Source organism: Lissotriton vulgaris, chromosome 2_1, assembly GCF_964263255.1.
Source record: "Lissotriton vulgaris chromosome 2_1, aLisVul1.2, whole genome shotgun sequence".
Taxonomy (NCBI): domain Eukaryota; kingdom Metazoa; phylum Chordata; class Amphibia; order Caudata; family Salamandridae; genus Lissotriton; species Lissotriton vulgaris.
The window spans coordinates 2,020,941,132-2,020,955,940 of NC_141687.1; the positions used below are offsets into that span (position 1 = coordinate 2,020,941,132).

General features: G+C 42.1%; 1 protein-coding gene across 2 annotated transcripts in view; it reads right to left on the bottom strand.

The window, feature by feature from the left end:
* Positions 1 to 2,768: 2,768 nt before the first annotated feature.
* The window catches only part of GABPB1 (GA binding protein transcription factor subunit beta 1), a 486,223-nt gene continuing 474,182 nt past the window's right edge, over positions 2,769 to 14,809 (bottom strand). The window contains exons 10-11 of one of the 2 annotated variants that reach the window (XM_086958247.1): positions 4,412 to 4,468; positions 2,769 to 4,152 (exon numbers count right to left, since the gene is read on the bottom strand). In XM_086958247.1, coding sequence (XP_086814373.1) covers positions 4,000 to 4,152; positions 4,412 to 4,468 — 210 coding nt within the window. In that variant the 3' untranslated portion in view covers positions 2,769 to 3,999. The remainder of the gene's footprint in view (positions 4,153 to 4,411; positions 4,469 to 14,809) is intronic. The other variant, XM_086958248.1, reaches the window with a different exon arrangement.

The window sequence follows — 14,809 nt, forward strand, 5'->3', positions numbered from 1 at the left end:
GCTGAAACACATAAAAAGTGAAAGGACCCTTCCTTTGGATGTTTGAGGCTATAATAATCGACTTTCGCAGATGGTCACCCAGTATACAGAGGTACTGCACTCTGTACTTGTCTAAACCTTTAGTTAAGGTAAACTCTGCATGGGGGTCAAAATCTGCAAAGCAAAACAAACTCTCATCACAGAGACAGGTAGACACAAAAAAAGGAATTGAGTTCCAATCAAACATAGTGGGACTGTTTAAATAGAAGTTGTGAACCAAGGACATAATGCTGGTCTCTTTTAAATTCAAGGAGTGATTGGCCTGGCCAACACTACAACAAAAGTGAATCCACCAATGTAAGGGATACACTTTTTTAACAGCTGGAAGATGAGAATGTGCCCTGTTTTTTAAGACTACTCAGCGTGAAATTCTGGAAAAAAATCTAAGTCTTCTATGGTTTCTCCCAGCGCACTTTAGCCATTGTTTTTTTCCCCTACCTGAGAGGGACATGCCTTGCTTGGCGGTCCTGGGCCACAGAAATAGGAATCTGGGGGATTTCCCTAAGCATGGAAGATCTCCTGAGGCACAAAAGGCAATGACCATGTAGTGGAGGGGCGGTTACCTGTGACTGAGTGCAACTCCACCAATCAGCAGATTCCTCCACTCTAAATGGGGTGGAGGGGAATCATATGTTTGCCCATGCGGGAGAACTGCTGATTCTCATGTCCCGACACAGCTGACATTACACCCAAGATCTCTTCCAGCAGTGCCCAATGAGAATTTCTGTGGGCTTACCAAATGGCCATTAAGAGTACGTAGCACAGGGGACTCCAAACTCACAATGGTCTTGTATGCAACAAGATATTTAGGTTAAACAAGAAGTAACATTTTCAAACAGTGGTGCATCACTCAGCATTACTAACCCACTGATGCTGTGAGAAAGTCATATAAACAATAGTCATGTAAGAAATGACTCTGGCAAACAAACACTGATGCCTGATTGATATTGATTTGGGATAAAGCTTGTAAACAAACCGAGATGCTTTAGTTTCAAGTAATAGTACACAATTTAGGTAGATAGCAGAAGAAGAATAAAATGTGTATACAAATGAAACGTTTACGGTTAACTCGCAGCATTATTTTTATACTAGTTCAAGGGTCGTTTATGGAAAGAAATTCGCCAGAAGGACAACGTTTAGTTATGACTATCAGTTTTAACCATAGAAAAAAACATGATGATAGAACACTCCATTTCATTTCCTGTTTCGTTACTGCACAACTTAGACAAATAACTAAAACAGTAGTAGTTCTAGACTTTTCGCCTGTATCATACGGAAGAGAGAAGGCATTATTTTGCCAGATCATCAGTCAACATAATAAGATTAACTATGTTGAGTTGGCTTGTGTGTCACAGCTGTGACATCAGGTGTGACACCTACAGTCAGTCCAGACTCTTAGCAAAAACCATTTTGAATTATGTGACATTTCTCGGTTTTCTCATTGCAGGTGTGAGCCTTGTTGGGCCCAGTATGTAAAGTGTGGTTCACTAAGAAGTACATTGATAGCTGAATGAATGACAAGAATAGCGTTCACTTGGCAGCTGTCCCGAGTCCAGCATTCATTTAGAAAACAGGTCTACCACAAAATCTCCTTCCTCATTAACTACAGTAAAAATATATCTCAAAACAAGTTTCTTACAGAATTATTTTGAAAAAAAGAGTAAAGCTGAGCCCAGTTCTAGTCACTCTTCTGGAAATACACAAAAAATTGAATGAAATGTTGTTCAGCAGTATTGTATAATGATATGCAGCTGGTGATCAAAGAAGCAACCTTTTTTGTGTTTTAGATTTAACATGCACTTGTAGCTTAATAAGCCTTTCACGTAATATTTTACATTGGAAATATTTTGGATACTGACTAAATCAAATATTACACATGACATTTAGCGCAGGTCTGTAATCGAGCCTGACATTTGCTTCACCTAATCTCTCCTTAGTTGATAAAATTACACTTTTGAAATGGAATAGGTGAGAAACGTAGCAGTGCAATTCATGATGAGTAAATATTGCTTCAAGAAAATAACAATTTGCGCCTATCATTACCCACAGAAAAGATTTGTTTCACTATGCTTCCCAATGAATAGAGTATTTACTGACAAGAACCTGTTTAAATAAAGAGGCGTGCAGCATTGGTCTTGGGAAAAAACCCAGATGCACATATACGTCTGTTATTGCGTTTAAGTGTTCGCAGCTTCTTTAGAGCACTACAAATTTCGTGTACACTGCTTTAAGTAAAAAATAAAAAAAATACAGGTGAATGAGATATGCCTTGATAAATTACGCTCTGTAATCACACATAGTGCTACGTACTACAAAATAACCGAGTGAGCTGAATGATTGCGGCTTACAAGTGCAGTGTTCTGAATGTCAGGAGTTTGAAACCCTTCAAGGCAGACTCATCTTTTTATCCTTCCGAAGTAGGTAAATAATTAGCAATATTGGATGAGGTTACCATCTGTGCTTAGAAACTGCAAAGTGAGGAATGAGAAGGTGTCGGAAAAATAGTTATAAGAATAATAAAATCCAATCCATTAAGGTAGGAAGATTTGGACAAAGCCTGTGCTTATGAATCCCTACCCCTTTCTCTGTGGTGTGTGAAATATGTCGTGTCTCAGTATAATTATGAATGGGAATGTTTAATATCCCTGGGTTAGAAAAGGACATTACTCACACTAAACAATACATTAAAATATGCATATTGACGAAATAACAAGAGACAGCCAAAGATATATATAGGCAATATAAACTGTTTCGATTTATATTTTAGTTCTGCATTTTTAAAGCAACACTGTCAACAATAAAACATGGAAAAACAAAACAAAAAAAGTAGAAAGAACGATGGAAACAATGTTATTCCTACAACAGTTTGAGAATGATTGTTAATATGATATAGCTTAACAGAAACGCGACAGAATCACTGCACAAAATTAAAGGGCGATTAGCTAACTGTGAGCAGTAACAATACAATGAGACCGACAGCATCACATTGCAAAAGCTTCAGTTGATTTGCAAACATTAACTGAATGTAATGCATCTCCCATTCGAATCAAAATTCATAAACATTTTTCAGATGAGCTCAGGATAAGAGTTTATAGTGCAGACAAATTTCGGAACTAATTAGCATGAAGGTTTCCCTCAAACATTATATTCAGCATTGTTTAAACGTACATTGCATGATAAACATATGTTTATTCCCTTTTCTTTCACAGGATTTACATGTGCAGTAATTGCATTTGTAGTAACTAGTTTCTTTGAAGAAATCCATCATTAACGATACAACTGATGGGTGGTTTACTTCAAATGACCTTCAGTATAAACAAATTCCTTAAATCGTTCTTCATCTTGACTGAAATTAATTATGCAAGTTATGAGCTTAAATTATATAAAAAAAACATGCAGCATATGTACAAAGGAAGAGTTTTAAAAAATAGCTTCATATACATGTAAATCTACTCCGATATATCGCAAGTTGAAGAATATAAAAGTTTTAATTTCTAGAAAAAGATTTCGGAGATTGGCAATGAATTCTGGAAAATTATTTCCAATGGAAAATAGTCTGTTTTGATAGAGGTCTGGTCAATAAAAAAAAATGCAAAAATCGCCTGTCAAGTAAAATGTTGATTGTAAACCGTAGATACTTATGGAGTGCTTTCCCAAATTATGAAAACATTTCACAATAATGTTGGATTGCCGTAAGTATTCCAGAGTCCTTCCAAAAGTTAATATTGTGAAACAGTAAAAAAGAGGACTATGTACAACACTTTTAAATACTTCCCACATCGCCATAGTGTCCAAGGTAATAGCCTTTCTTTGTTACAAGAAATTCATCAGAGCGCCTGGTTTGAGTCCATTTCTCAAGCCGTAGTCCCCCTTTTATCACTTGCAACACAAGGTTATTTTCCGTCAAGTGCACTCAGGATTGCATTGAAAAATATAAAGATAATTGGGCATCTGTCTTGATTAAACAGCTTCTTGATTAGTTTGAATTCGTGTCATGGCCTCCAATTTCCGTCTATAGGCATCTGCTTCCTGTTCTTTTTTAAAAAGTTGCTGCCGATACTTGTGTGCTTCTCGGTTAGCTTCATCTAATTGCTTCTGTAAAGATTCTCTCTCCTAAAAACAATGAAGAGGTTTCAATCAGCTAAGATTTAGTTACATTTAAAATTTGAGCTACTTATCTAAAGATAAATATGACAGAAATATTTTTCAAAGAAATGTGTGGCCATCATGCACAGCTCAATATCAGGGAAAAAAATACAAACAAAAACTATTCAGGTACAAAAAAAAACATTAATACACCATTTACTCGACAGGCAATATGCTCTGCTAGATGTTCTCTCAGAAAAAATATCTTCAAATTACTTTTATTTACCTGAGAGAACTCTTGAGTATTCACAATATAGATTTCTGACCCAGAAGTTTCTGGAATCTGGCAGATCAAAGAAAAAGTTACAAAAGAAACAGGCTTTAACGATCTTAACCTTCAGGGCTGATTATCTTTTTTCTGCAAATGGAATTATGCACAACACATTTTCATTGTTTAATAATACATCACCAATTGCATGAAATTCCCTTTAATACCACTTACGTTAGTTACACAAAATATCTATGCACTATGGAACATTTAATGAGAAAACAGAGATGAAAAACAGCCTAAAAACTGCACAACGACGTTCCTATTGTTTGTAGTTAAAATCTAATTATTGGAAATTCGAGTTAAAGTGCATTGTACATATTGCTATTCTTTACCAGTCTTTGTAATCATACTGGCCTAACCTCATCAACCAAAATATATTGAACTAAATAAAAAACCACACATTAGCCATGCACAAGTTGTGCAAAAATAACAAACACTGGAATTCATTTGAATGAATGCCATTCACACTGAGAAGATTTACATTTACAGCGTTCTGATAGACGAAAGATACACATACAGTGCCTTTTTAAAAAAAAAATGTAGTATATAACACATTTAGGGAAAATACTTCACAACGAAACATAGTAACTAGGACACTAATGTATTTAATATTTAAACAACATGGAGCATGATGCAATCTCAGAGTACTAGCAAACGGAAGAGATCATCTAGTGTTGGAGATAGTCTGCAAAGGACACAAGATGGCCAACCATGCCCAGACAATATCAACCTCCCATAGCTGTCACAAGTTATAAGGGAAAAGCCATAGGACCTTGTTGAAACGGACCCTCTGTGCAGGGTCACCACCAAACCTTTGTTGTCACCCCTCCTATTTTGACTGAATTTGTTATTGGTGGCCTTAGGACTTGTGCACTTTACCACTGCTGACCAGAGGTAAAGTGATTGGGCTCCCTCCTTAAAACACAAAAAATTGGCTTACACTTTGTGGCATATTTCATTTACTTATACATCCCTAGTAAAGTGGTATACCATATACCCAAGGCTGGAAAATTAAATGCTACTAGTGGGCCTACAGCACTTATTTTGCAACCGTCTTAAGTACAACTCGACTTGGCAAAATGACCCCTTTGCCGAACCTAAAACAACCTTTTTTTTCCGACAGGAGCCACCCCTAAAGTAGGCCCCAAACAGCCCATGGGCAGAGTGCATTGCAGTTAAAAAGTCGGACATGTAATTTTAAGTTTTACATGTCCTGGTAGTGAAAAATGTGCTAAGCTTGGATTGGGAGCAAGTAGAAAAGTCATATTTGGTGTCAGAGAAATTGTAATTTAAAATCCTCTTTAATGGTAAAGTCAAAATTTAAGTCACAATTTTGAAAACGCCACAATTAGAAAGTTAAAAGAAGAACAAATGATGGACAGAAAGTTGAACAATGCAAACAAGCCCCTGTCACACAGATCTGGGTTTAATCCATTGTTCTTTTGCTCACCACGCCACCCCAGTTGGTCCCAGCCATAAGCAAATCAGTCTTGACCCTGCTCTTTAAGGGAACAGTCCAACCCAAACCACCAAGCCAGGGCCTCCCTTGACCGGAAACAAGCATCCAGTGACCAGTTTCGCAGTATCACCCCGCATCAGCCAGGCTAGCTTGAATCCAGTGGCGCAGTGAGCACGGAATGGCATGGGGAGCATTTTCCTACCCTATTTTGTGCATACAGTCTATTCCTGGGTCAAATGACTGGGTGTAGTTGGCTTTTATATATTCCTCCCAAACAGCCACACAATCGAGGGATTAGGTGTGCCTGGATGAGCCATCACAGGCAGGATGTGGGGCGGGGCAGAGCTGGGCACAGCCCCACTTGCAAGTCAAAAGGGTGTGCCCTGCCTTCACCCAAAGAACTTCACACTATTCCATTGTGCTTGTAGTAAGGCAAAAGCAAGGACAGGGGGGAGGGAAATTCCAAACACTTTTATTCTCCTACTTCAAAGGGGGCATCAGGTATAAAAAAAAAAGGACCTTCAGATCCACTCTTCAGTACACTCCTGGACATGTGGATACTACAGAAGAAGGACGTTCTGCTGCAAAGCTGCTTGAGGCCTGCCCTGTTTACTGAGATGGAAGACTTGACCTGCTCTCTTCATTCCAGGCTGAAGTGACTCCAAGTGTCAGCTGATTGCCCTTCTGTTCTAAGCTATGAGGACACAACAAGCTCAAGAGGCCCCTCTGAAATTGACCAACTCTAGCTGGACCTGCCTGAGCCTTGCAGGCCTCCGATGGAGTGAGTTCTTGATCCCCAAGAGGTGCCTCCCAGGTCCTAGACCTGTGGTCTGGCATCAGTTAATTTCCTCCTTCAAGAAAAGGAGAGATCCTGGAGTTTTGGGCTCTACGAAACCAGGAACGGTCCTGATCGGGCCAAGCTCTTGTCAACACGCAGACCGCCAATGCGAAGCAACGGTAGACCTGACTGTCTGTGCTGGAGCAACCACGAGCAACGCGAGATCTGCACTTTGCGCTACAGAACCGATGGCCCATGGTAACTGACCATGCAAATCTCCAGCAGCACCTTCTGCAACGTCCGACAGAATCTTTGAGCGATACCAACGACTGTAATGTAATGTAAAAAATTCTTATAGAGCGCACTTACACCCAGCGGTTTCTTGGCGCTATAGGCAGCAGATAAACAGACAGGAACAGGTGAGAGCGGCGGAAGAAGGGACTAGTTATGTGCTTTACCAAACAGATATGTTTTCAGGAGAGACCGGAAACGAGGGTAAGAGGTGGTAAGCCTAAACTCTAAGGGGAGTGCGTTACAAAAGGAAGGAGCAAGAAACGAGAATCTGAGCCCTCCATGTTTCTTGCGTTTGAAGATAGGGGTTTTAAATAAAGCAAGATGGGAGGATCGGAGGATACGGGAGCGGGCATAGCGGTGGAGAAGAGAGGAAATAAAGGCTGGGACAAAGCCGGATAGCGCTTTAAAGATGGAGCAGCCCAGTTTAAAGTTACATTGTTCACCCATAGGGATCCAATGAAGGGTTTTTAACAGTGGACAAACATGCTGTGCCTGGCTGTTTAAAGATCAATCGTGCAGCCTGGTTCTGGACCAGCTGCAGTCGATTCAGCTGGTAGGCGGGAATGCCAACATAAAGAGAGTTGACATAATCTAGCCTGGAAATTACCAGGGCCAAAAAAGCCAGGGTGAGAGCCTCTGTAGTAAGCAATCGAGATATTTTACGGATTTTACGTAAGTGAAAAAAACTAGAAGAGACTACCGCATTGATCTGGGGTTTCACCGACAGACCTTTACAGATAACCACCCCGAGGCTTTTGGCAGAATCAGCAGGGCAGGGGGGGGAGACGTAAACAAGAAGGCCAAAAGTTAGGACTCCACGGGTTGGAGGCGCCCCCAATAAGAACCAATTCGGTCTTATTGGGGTTAAGTTTCAAATAATTTGCCCCCATCCAATCGCTGATGTGACACAGAGTGGACTGGAAGTTGTGAATGGATTGATCCGAGGAGTTGATATCGAGGATCAATTGAATGTCATCTGCATAATTAAATGCAGTGACATTGCTGCCTCGTAGAGACCGGATAAGGGGGGCAAGGTACAGGTTGAAAAGGAGGGGGGAAGAGAGGAGCCCTGCGGGACACCGCACATTAACCCAACCTTGTCAGCAGAGACCTGAGAGAGGCGGACAGCCTGATGACGGTCACTCACGAACAAGCAGACCCAGTCAAGGGCTAATCCCAGGATGCCGGCCTCCTCGACACGGCCGACCAGAATATCATGGTCGACCGTGTCGAAGGCAGCCGACAAATCGAGAAGCACCAGAGCCTGACTGATGTTACAGTCCGCGCCCCTCTGCAGCTCTTCCACCACTGAGAGAATGACCAACTCAGTTGAATGGGCGGGTCGAAAACCGGCCTGTTGGGAATCAAGAAACTGCGAATGTTCAATAAATGAGCTCAGAAAGTGAGTGACAAGAGCCTCAAGAACTTTGCTGAGGTAAGGGAGTAGGGAATTAGGACGAAAGTTGTTCATGAGGGAAGGATCAGCATTGGGCTTCTTGAGGATGGGCACCACAACAGCGGTTTTAAAAGAGCTAGGGACCAAGCCCATTTTAATTGAGTTGTTAAGAAGAGTCAAGGGGGGGATGGGACAGGCAGTAAAGGCCTCACGCAGGACATGAGAGGGACAGCAATCGATAGGGGAGCCGGAGCTCACATTATTTAGCAGGATTAGAAACTCGTCCTCCGAGATTAGGGGTATCTGTGTAATTTGATGAAGATTGTGAACAGCAGGAGTGGTGACTGAAGTGGATGAATCAGGGGGGGCACGACACCTGGCCTGCTCTCAGCTCTGCAGCGACGACAGTCTGCGACACTCTCTCAGCAGCCTCCTCCACCACGAACGGTACTCTTTGCGCTGGACTTTAGACGGTAACTTTTTCAGCAGGACTAACCTGTTCCCTGTATCCGATCTGTACTTCATTGGGGTTGGACTGAAGGATTAGTTACTTGCCTGTAATGCTAGTTCTCTTCCAGGGGTATCCTCATCAAAGTCATAAGCACTAGAATATTCCCACCCATGCGCGGGACCCCGAAAACACAATTATATATATATATATATATATATATATATATATATATATAAGCACTAGAATATTCCCGCACTTTGGAAGGAAGCAGCTGGCTTTGTTGCAGGGCGACGCCAGTTGATGCTCGTATTGACACTCACAAAGCGGAGCAGGCTCTCACCTTGACATTGCTCCGACCCACTGGGGACAAATACTTATGTTTTAATTGGCAGACATGGGGCGCACCCACCAGGGATCAACATCTGCACACTACGAGATCCACAAGGCTGTGCAAGGACATTGCCACGCCCACTGGGGCGGAAATCTCTATATCTACGCAATGTGCAGCAAAGCGCCTTCATTTCTGCTGAACTTTTTGCCATTGAAGAAGGGAGACTCATACACCCGAAACGCGTCTGGCTTTAGAACTGTTGGGGGCTTGTGCGGGGAAGAGCGCCTGTGTGCAGCGTGTCAATTAAACTTGGAGAGCTTAATCAATTTCCTGTGGCAGTGCTTCGTTGGGGTAACCTGTGTTGTGGCAAATATTACGGCTGACCCGGCCGTGAAGACCTGCCCACCGCCTTGCGGATCCTTGCCTGCTTCACCCGAGGCAGGCACTTTGGAAGGAAGCAGCTGGCTTTGTTGCAGGGCGACGCCAGTTGATGCTCGTATTGACACTCACAAAGCGGAGCAGGCTCTCACCTTGACATTGCTCCGACCCACTGGGGACAAATACTTATGTTTTAATTGGCAGACATGGGGCGCACCCACCAGGGATCAACATCTGCACACTACGAGATCCACAAGGCTGTGCAAGGACATTGCCACGCCCACTGGGGCGGAAATCTCTATATCTACGCAATGTGCAGCAAAGCGCCTTCATTTCTGCTGAACTTTTTGCCATTGAAGAAGGGAGACTCATACACCCGAAACGCGTCTGGCTTTAGAACTGTTGGGGGCTTGTGCGGGGAAGAGCGCCTGTGTGCAGCGTGTCAATTAAACTTGGAGAGCTTAATCAATTTCCTGTGGCAGTGCTTCGTTGGGGTAACCTGTGTTGTGGCAAATATATATATATATATATATATATATATATTTGTGTTTTCGGGGTCCCGCGCATGGGCGGGAATATTCTAGTGCTTATGACTTTGATGACTTATATATATATAATATATATATATATATATATATATATATATATATATATATATATATATATATATATATATATATATATATCCTACTGGCGGTCGCCAGTAGGTAGTTATAGTTAGGATTTTTTTCAATGTTACATCTCAAAATTCTATTTGGAATAACTTTGGCTTCGGTTGACAAATCTGCCTGAAAATTTCCTTAAAATGGCCTCGCGGCGCCCCGGTCCTTCCCTGAAAGTTTGGGGGAGATTCGTCAAGCGGGGTCCGTGATAAAAGGGGGGTCCCAAAACGCGTTTTCCCCATGTTAATTTCCATAGGGCGGTCGATTTCACTTTTAGCTCGAACGGCTGAATGGATTTACACCAAACTTGGCAAAATTGTAGGGACTAGTAGCCCAATGTGCCTTTGTTATGTCTCAAGATATGTGCTCCAGTGGATTTTGAGTAATTTAGGTTAAAAAAAATATATATATCTATAGGCGCGCCCCGGTACGCGCACCGGGGAGCGCACCGGGCGCGCCACGCGACTTGCGTGCAGAAAGCATTGGCTCTTGGGTGTCTGTAAACATTCTAAACAGTCTGGAGCGGCCGCCATCTTGTGTCTCGGTAAAATCGAGACACAAGAGGTGGCAAAAACAAAGGGGGGAATTGACCATAAGGGGGCAGGGTAGACCCCCTCCTGACCCCCTAGGTTTAATGTGGGGGCTAAAATAGGGTCCCGCGGGGCATTTAAAAAAAATATTTTTTTCGATTTGCGTGGGAGGAGCGCCCGGTACGCGCAGTAAGGGGAAAATCCAGGACCATATTTATGAAGGCCTTGCGCCGCCAGTTTTGCGCCGCCTGTGCGTCACTTTTTGTGACGCACCAGCGGTGTAAAAAATGCGCCTCGTTGCGCTATATTTAAAAAGTGACCCATCTAGGTAGATGGGTCACTTTTTAAAACCCTGCGCCACATTATACCTGCGTCAGGTATAATGTATGAAGAGGGGGCGTTCCTCTGCAAAAAGTTTCGTAATAGCGACGCAGTGAAATCTATGAGATTTCACTGCGTCACTTTTAGGATGCTGTTGCGTCAAAATCTTGCGCCTGCCTCACAGCAGGTGTAAGAATGACGCAAGACCTTTCACATGGTGCTTTCCCCATGTGAAAGGACGCATTACTGGAGTTGCGACACTTTTGTGACGCACTCCAGCAATGCGTCACTTTTGTGTTTACAGATACGTTAGAAATAGTGACGTATCTGTAACTCCTTGCGACATGATTCGTCATACATTAAATATGACACATCTGGAATGTCGTAAGGAGTGTGCACAGAACAGTGACGCATCGCACCAGCGGTGTAAAAAAAATGCGCCTCGTTGCGCTATATTTAAAAAGTGACGCATCTAGGTAGATGGGTCACTTTTTAAAACCCTGCGCCACATTATATCTGCGTCAGGTATAATGTATGCAGAGGGGGCGTTCCCCCGCAAAAAGCTTCGTAATAGCGACGCAGTGAAATCTATGAGATTTCACTGCGTCACTTTTAGGATGCTGTTGCGTCAAAATCTTGCGCCTGCCTCACAGCAGGCGTAAGACTGACGCAAGACCTTTCACATGGTGCTTTCCCCATGTGAAAGGACGCATTACTGGAGTTGCGTCACTTTTGTGACGCACTCCAGCGCCTCGTTGCACTATTATTAAAAAAATGACGCATCTAGGTAGATGGGTCACTTTTTAAAACCCTGCGCCACATTATACCTGCGTCAGGTATAATGTATGCAGAGGTGGCGTTCCCCGGCAAAAAGCTTGGTAATAGCGACACAGTGAAATCTATGAGATTTCACTGCGTCACTTTTAGGATGCTGTTGCGTCAAAATCTTGCGCCTGCCTCACAGCAGGTGTAAGACTGACGCAAGACCTTTCACATGGTGCTTTCCCCATGTGAAAGGACGCATTACTGGAGTTGCGTCACTTTTGTGACGCACTCCAGCAATGCGTCACTTCTGTGTTTACAGATACGTCAGAAATACGGACGTATATGTAACTCCTTGCAAGTTGATTCGTCATACATTAAATATGACACATCTGGAATGTCATAAGGAGTGTGCACAGAAAAGTGACGCATAGAAGTTTTCACGTAGCGATGCGTCACGTTTCAGAAACGAGGCGTCCAGTTTATTCACTGTGTCACCTCTACGACCCTTTCTTGCGTCAATACGTCCCTTTTGCATACATTACACCTGACGTAGGAATAATGTGGCGCAGGGGTTTACAAAGTGACGTATTTACCTAGAAACGCCACTTTGTAAATATGAATAAATAAGGTGCATTTCTTATTGGACTGATGCGTCACAAAAAGTGATGCTTTGGTGGTGTTAAAGTGACGCATGGCTTCATAAATGAGGCCTTCTGCCTTCAACTCCAGCAATGCATCTTTTCTTATCCTTCCACACCCCTGTTCCTTTTCAACATTTTCTTTGAATATCAACATTCCCCATATTCACTCTTCTTCTCCTTACTTTCTTTCCTAACACTCCCCTTCTTTCAGTCCTCCTACTTCATTTCCTTTCTCCTCTCATACCTTTCTGTTCTTTCTTACTCCTTCTCCTTTCCATTATCAATGCACTCTATTTCACTTACTCTTTTTTCATTTTTTTTAGAATATAGCTCTTTGATGAGAATTGGAGGTAGTTCTGAAAAGAACTTTTGGTTTTCTTCTTTTTTCTTAACAGGAACAAAAACAGGGAATGGAAACTGCTCAACAGGAGCAAAAAAAACAAAAGAAATTAGGGGTGGGAAGAGCAGCGATGGTTTTCTAATGCTCGAACCATGAGCTGTACACTTTGTTCTCCAAAGGTAAGCAGTTGATTGCAGTATCTGCATCTGAGGGCACCATGGTTAAAAGCAGGTTGAATGTTCGGAACCAGCTCTTGTGATCTCCCCCTCCCAGAAGAAGTTGCTCCTCCGGTTGATGTAGAGGCCCCATCACTGGGAACCTCTTGTGCCAGAGCCCTGACACTTTCCCGGGCAAAATTTTGGGGGTGCTTCCTCTACACATGCCGGATCATTGTGAAGTTCCCAAAAGAGTACTTTTTTAAAGGGTTACCCCGTGACAGCTCTTTTTTGCAGATCCTGCACTCCACTTTTGGAGCATTCACCTTTTTTTGGCCAGGTGGGATTTAAAAAAATTTCCAAATGAAATGTTCCTTAACTTTTCGTTGAGGAGGCTCTTCATTGATGAATTCTGGTTCATCCTCACTGCTGGATTGTCTGGCAGCCATTGTAAAACCAACAAATATCCAGGAGCAAAAAGGCAGGTCTTGCAGTCACAAAAGTGAAAGAAGAAGTGAAGGAAATGGGTGGGGATTTCATTCTTTGTAAAAAAAACAGTTAGCAACCAATGAAAAGTGTTCTTTTAATTATTTTAAGGTCACATGACCCGACGCGCTTACGCTGCGCGCTCCGGAGCGCTTCCGGGTGCGCACACGCGGCGCAAACGTAGGCGCTTCCGGGGCGCATACGTGGCGCGAACGTAGGCGCTTCCGGGGGCGTATATGCGGCGCGAACGTAGGCGCTTCCGAGGGCGCTTACGTTGCGCGCCGAAGTGACGTCATCATACTTTTACGGAAATGCATAATCATTTTCCTTATAAAAAAAAATGATTTTATTTGTATGGTACGAAATGTTTTGCATTATTATTAACTTTTCATTCATATTTTTTTTCACGAAGGAAAGTAGCGCTCTGGGTGAGCTTACCGGTGAGCTTACCGGAAAGCTTACCGGAGAGCTTACCGGAGAGCTTACCGGAGCGCGCACCCAGAGCGCAAAAGAAAAAAATTATATACAAAAAAATGAATACTTACACAAAACAGCAAATTGTAAAAAAAAAAAAAAAGGTTAGAAACTAGATATAGAAAGGAATTAGCATTTAAAAAACCTATGAAATTCACTGAAAAAAACATAGGTTTAACATCAGTTATAGTTAGGAATTAGCATTTAAAAAACCTATTAAATTCACTGAAAAAACCATAGGTTTCACACCAGTTATAGTTACCTGGAAATTTTACTGACATAAAACCATTGAAATTCCCACGGTATAGTTAGTTGGACTCACTATAACTTGCGCGCCTGCAATGCACTGCTGATGACGTCACATATTACATCACTCATGACATGGTCAGTGACATCACTCATGACATCACTGATGACACCATCCTTGTGATAGAGTGACAGACCTCCTTTCAGTGTAATGTAAGCCTTGAAACACATATTCAAAAATAGTATTTAACATTTTCAAAAAAGTGGAGATACCCATACCAGTTACAACAAACAATTCAGTAATTCCACCTTCTATATACACATCCACTCATTCACAAACAGTTCTATATAGTCATTCATATATATACTCACTCATTATATGTAGTGATACACCTATACATCCTGTTACACACTGACAGTCGTCCAAAAGTTACTCACACACATATTCACACATGCAAAAAAACTAATGAACATTCATTTATTTGCATATACAGCTATACACACACTACCACTTTACTTCTAAGAATACTTACACATACTTACTCTCTTAAACAATCACTTATAGAAACACATACTAATTTAAACAGGAACTCTTATAATCTCTCACTCTCACATATACTCAGTTTTATAAATCAATACTCACATA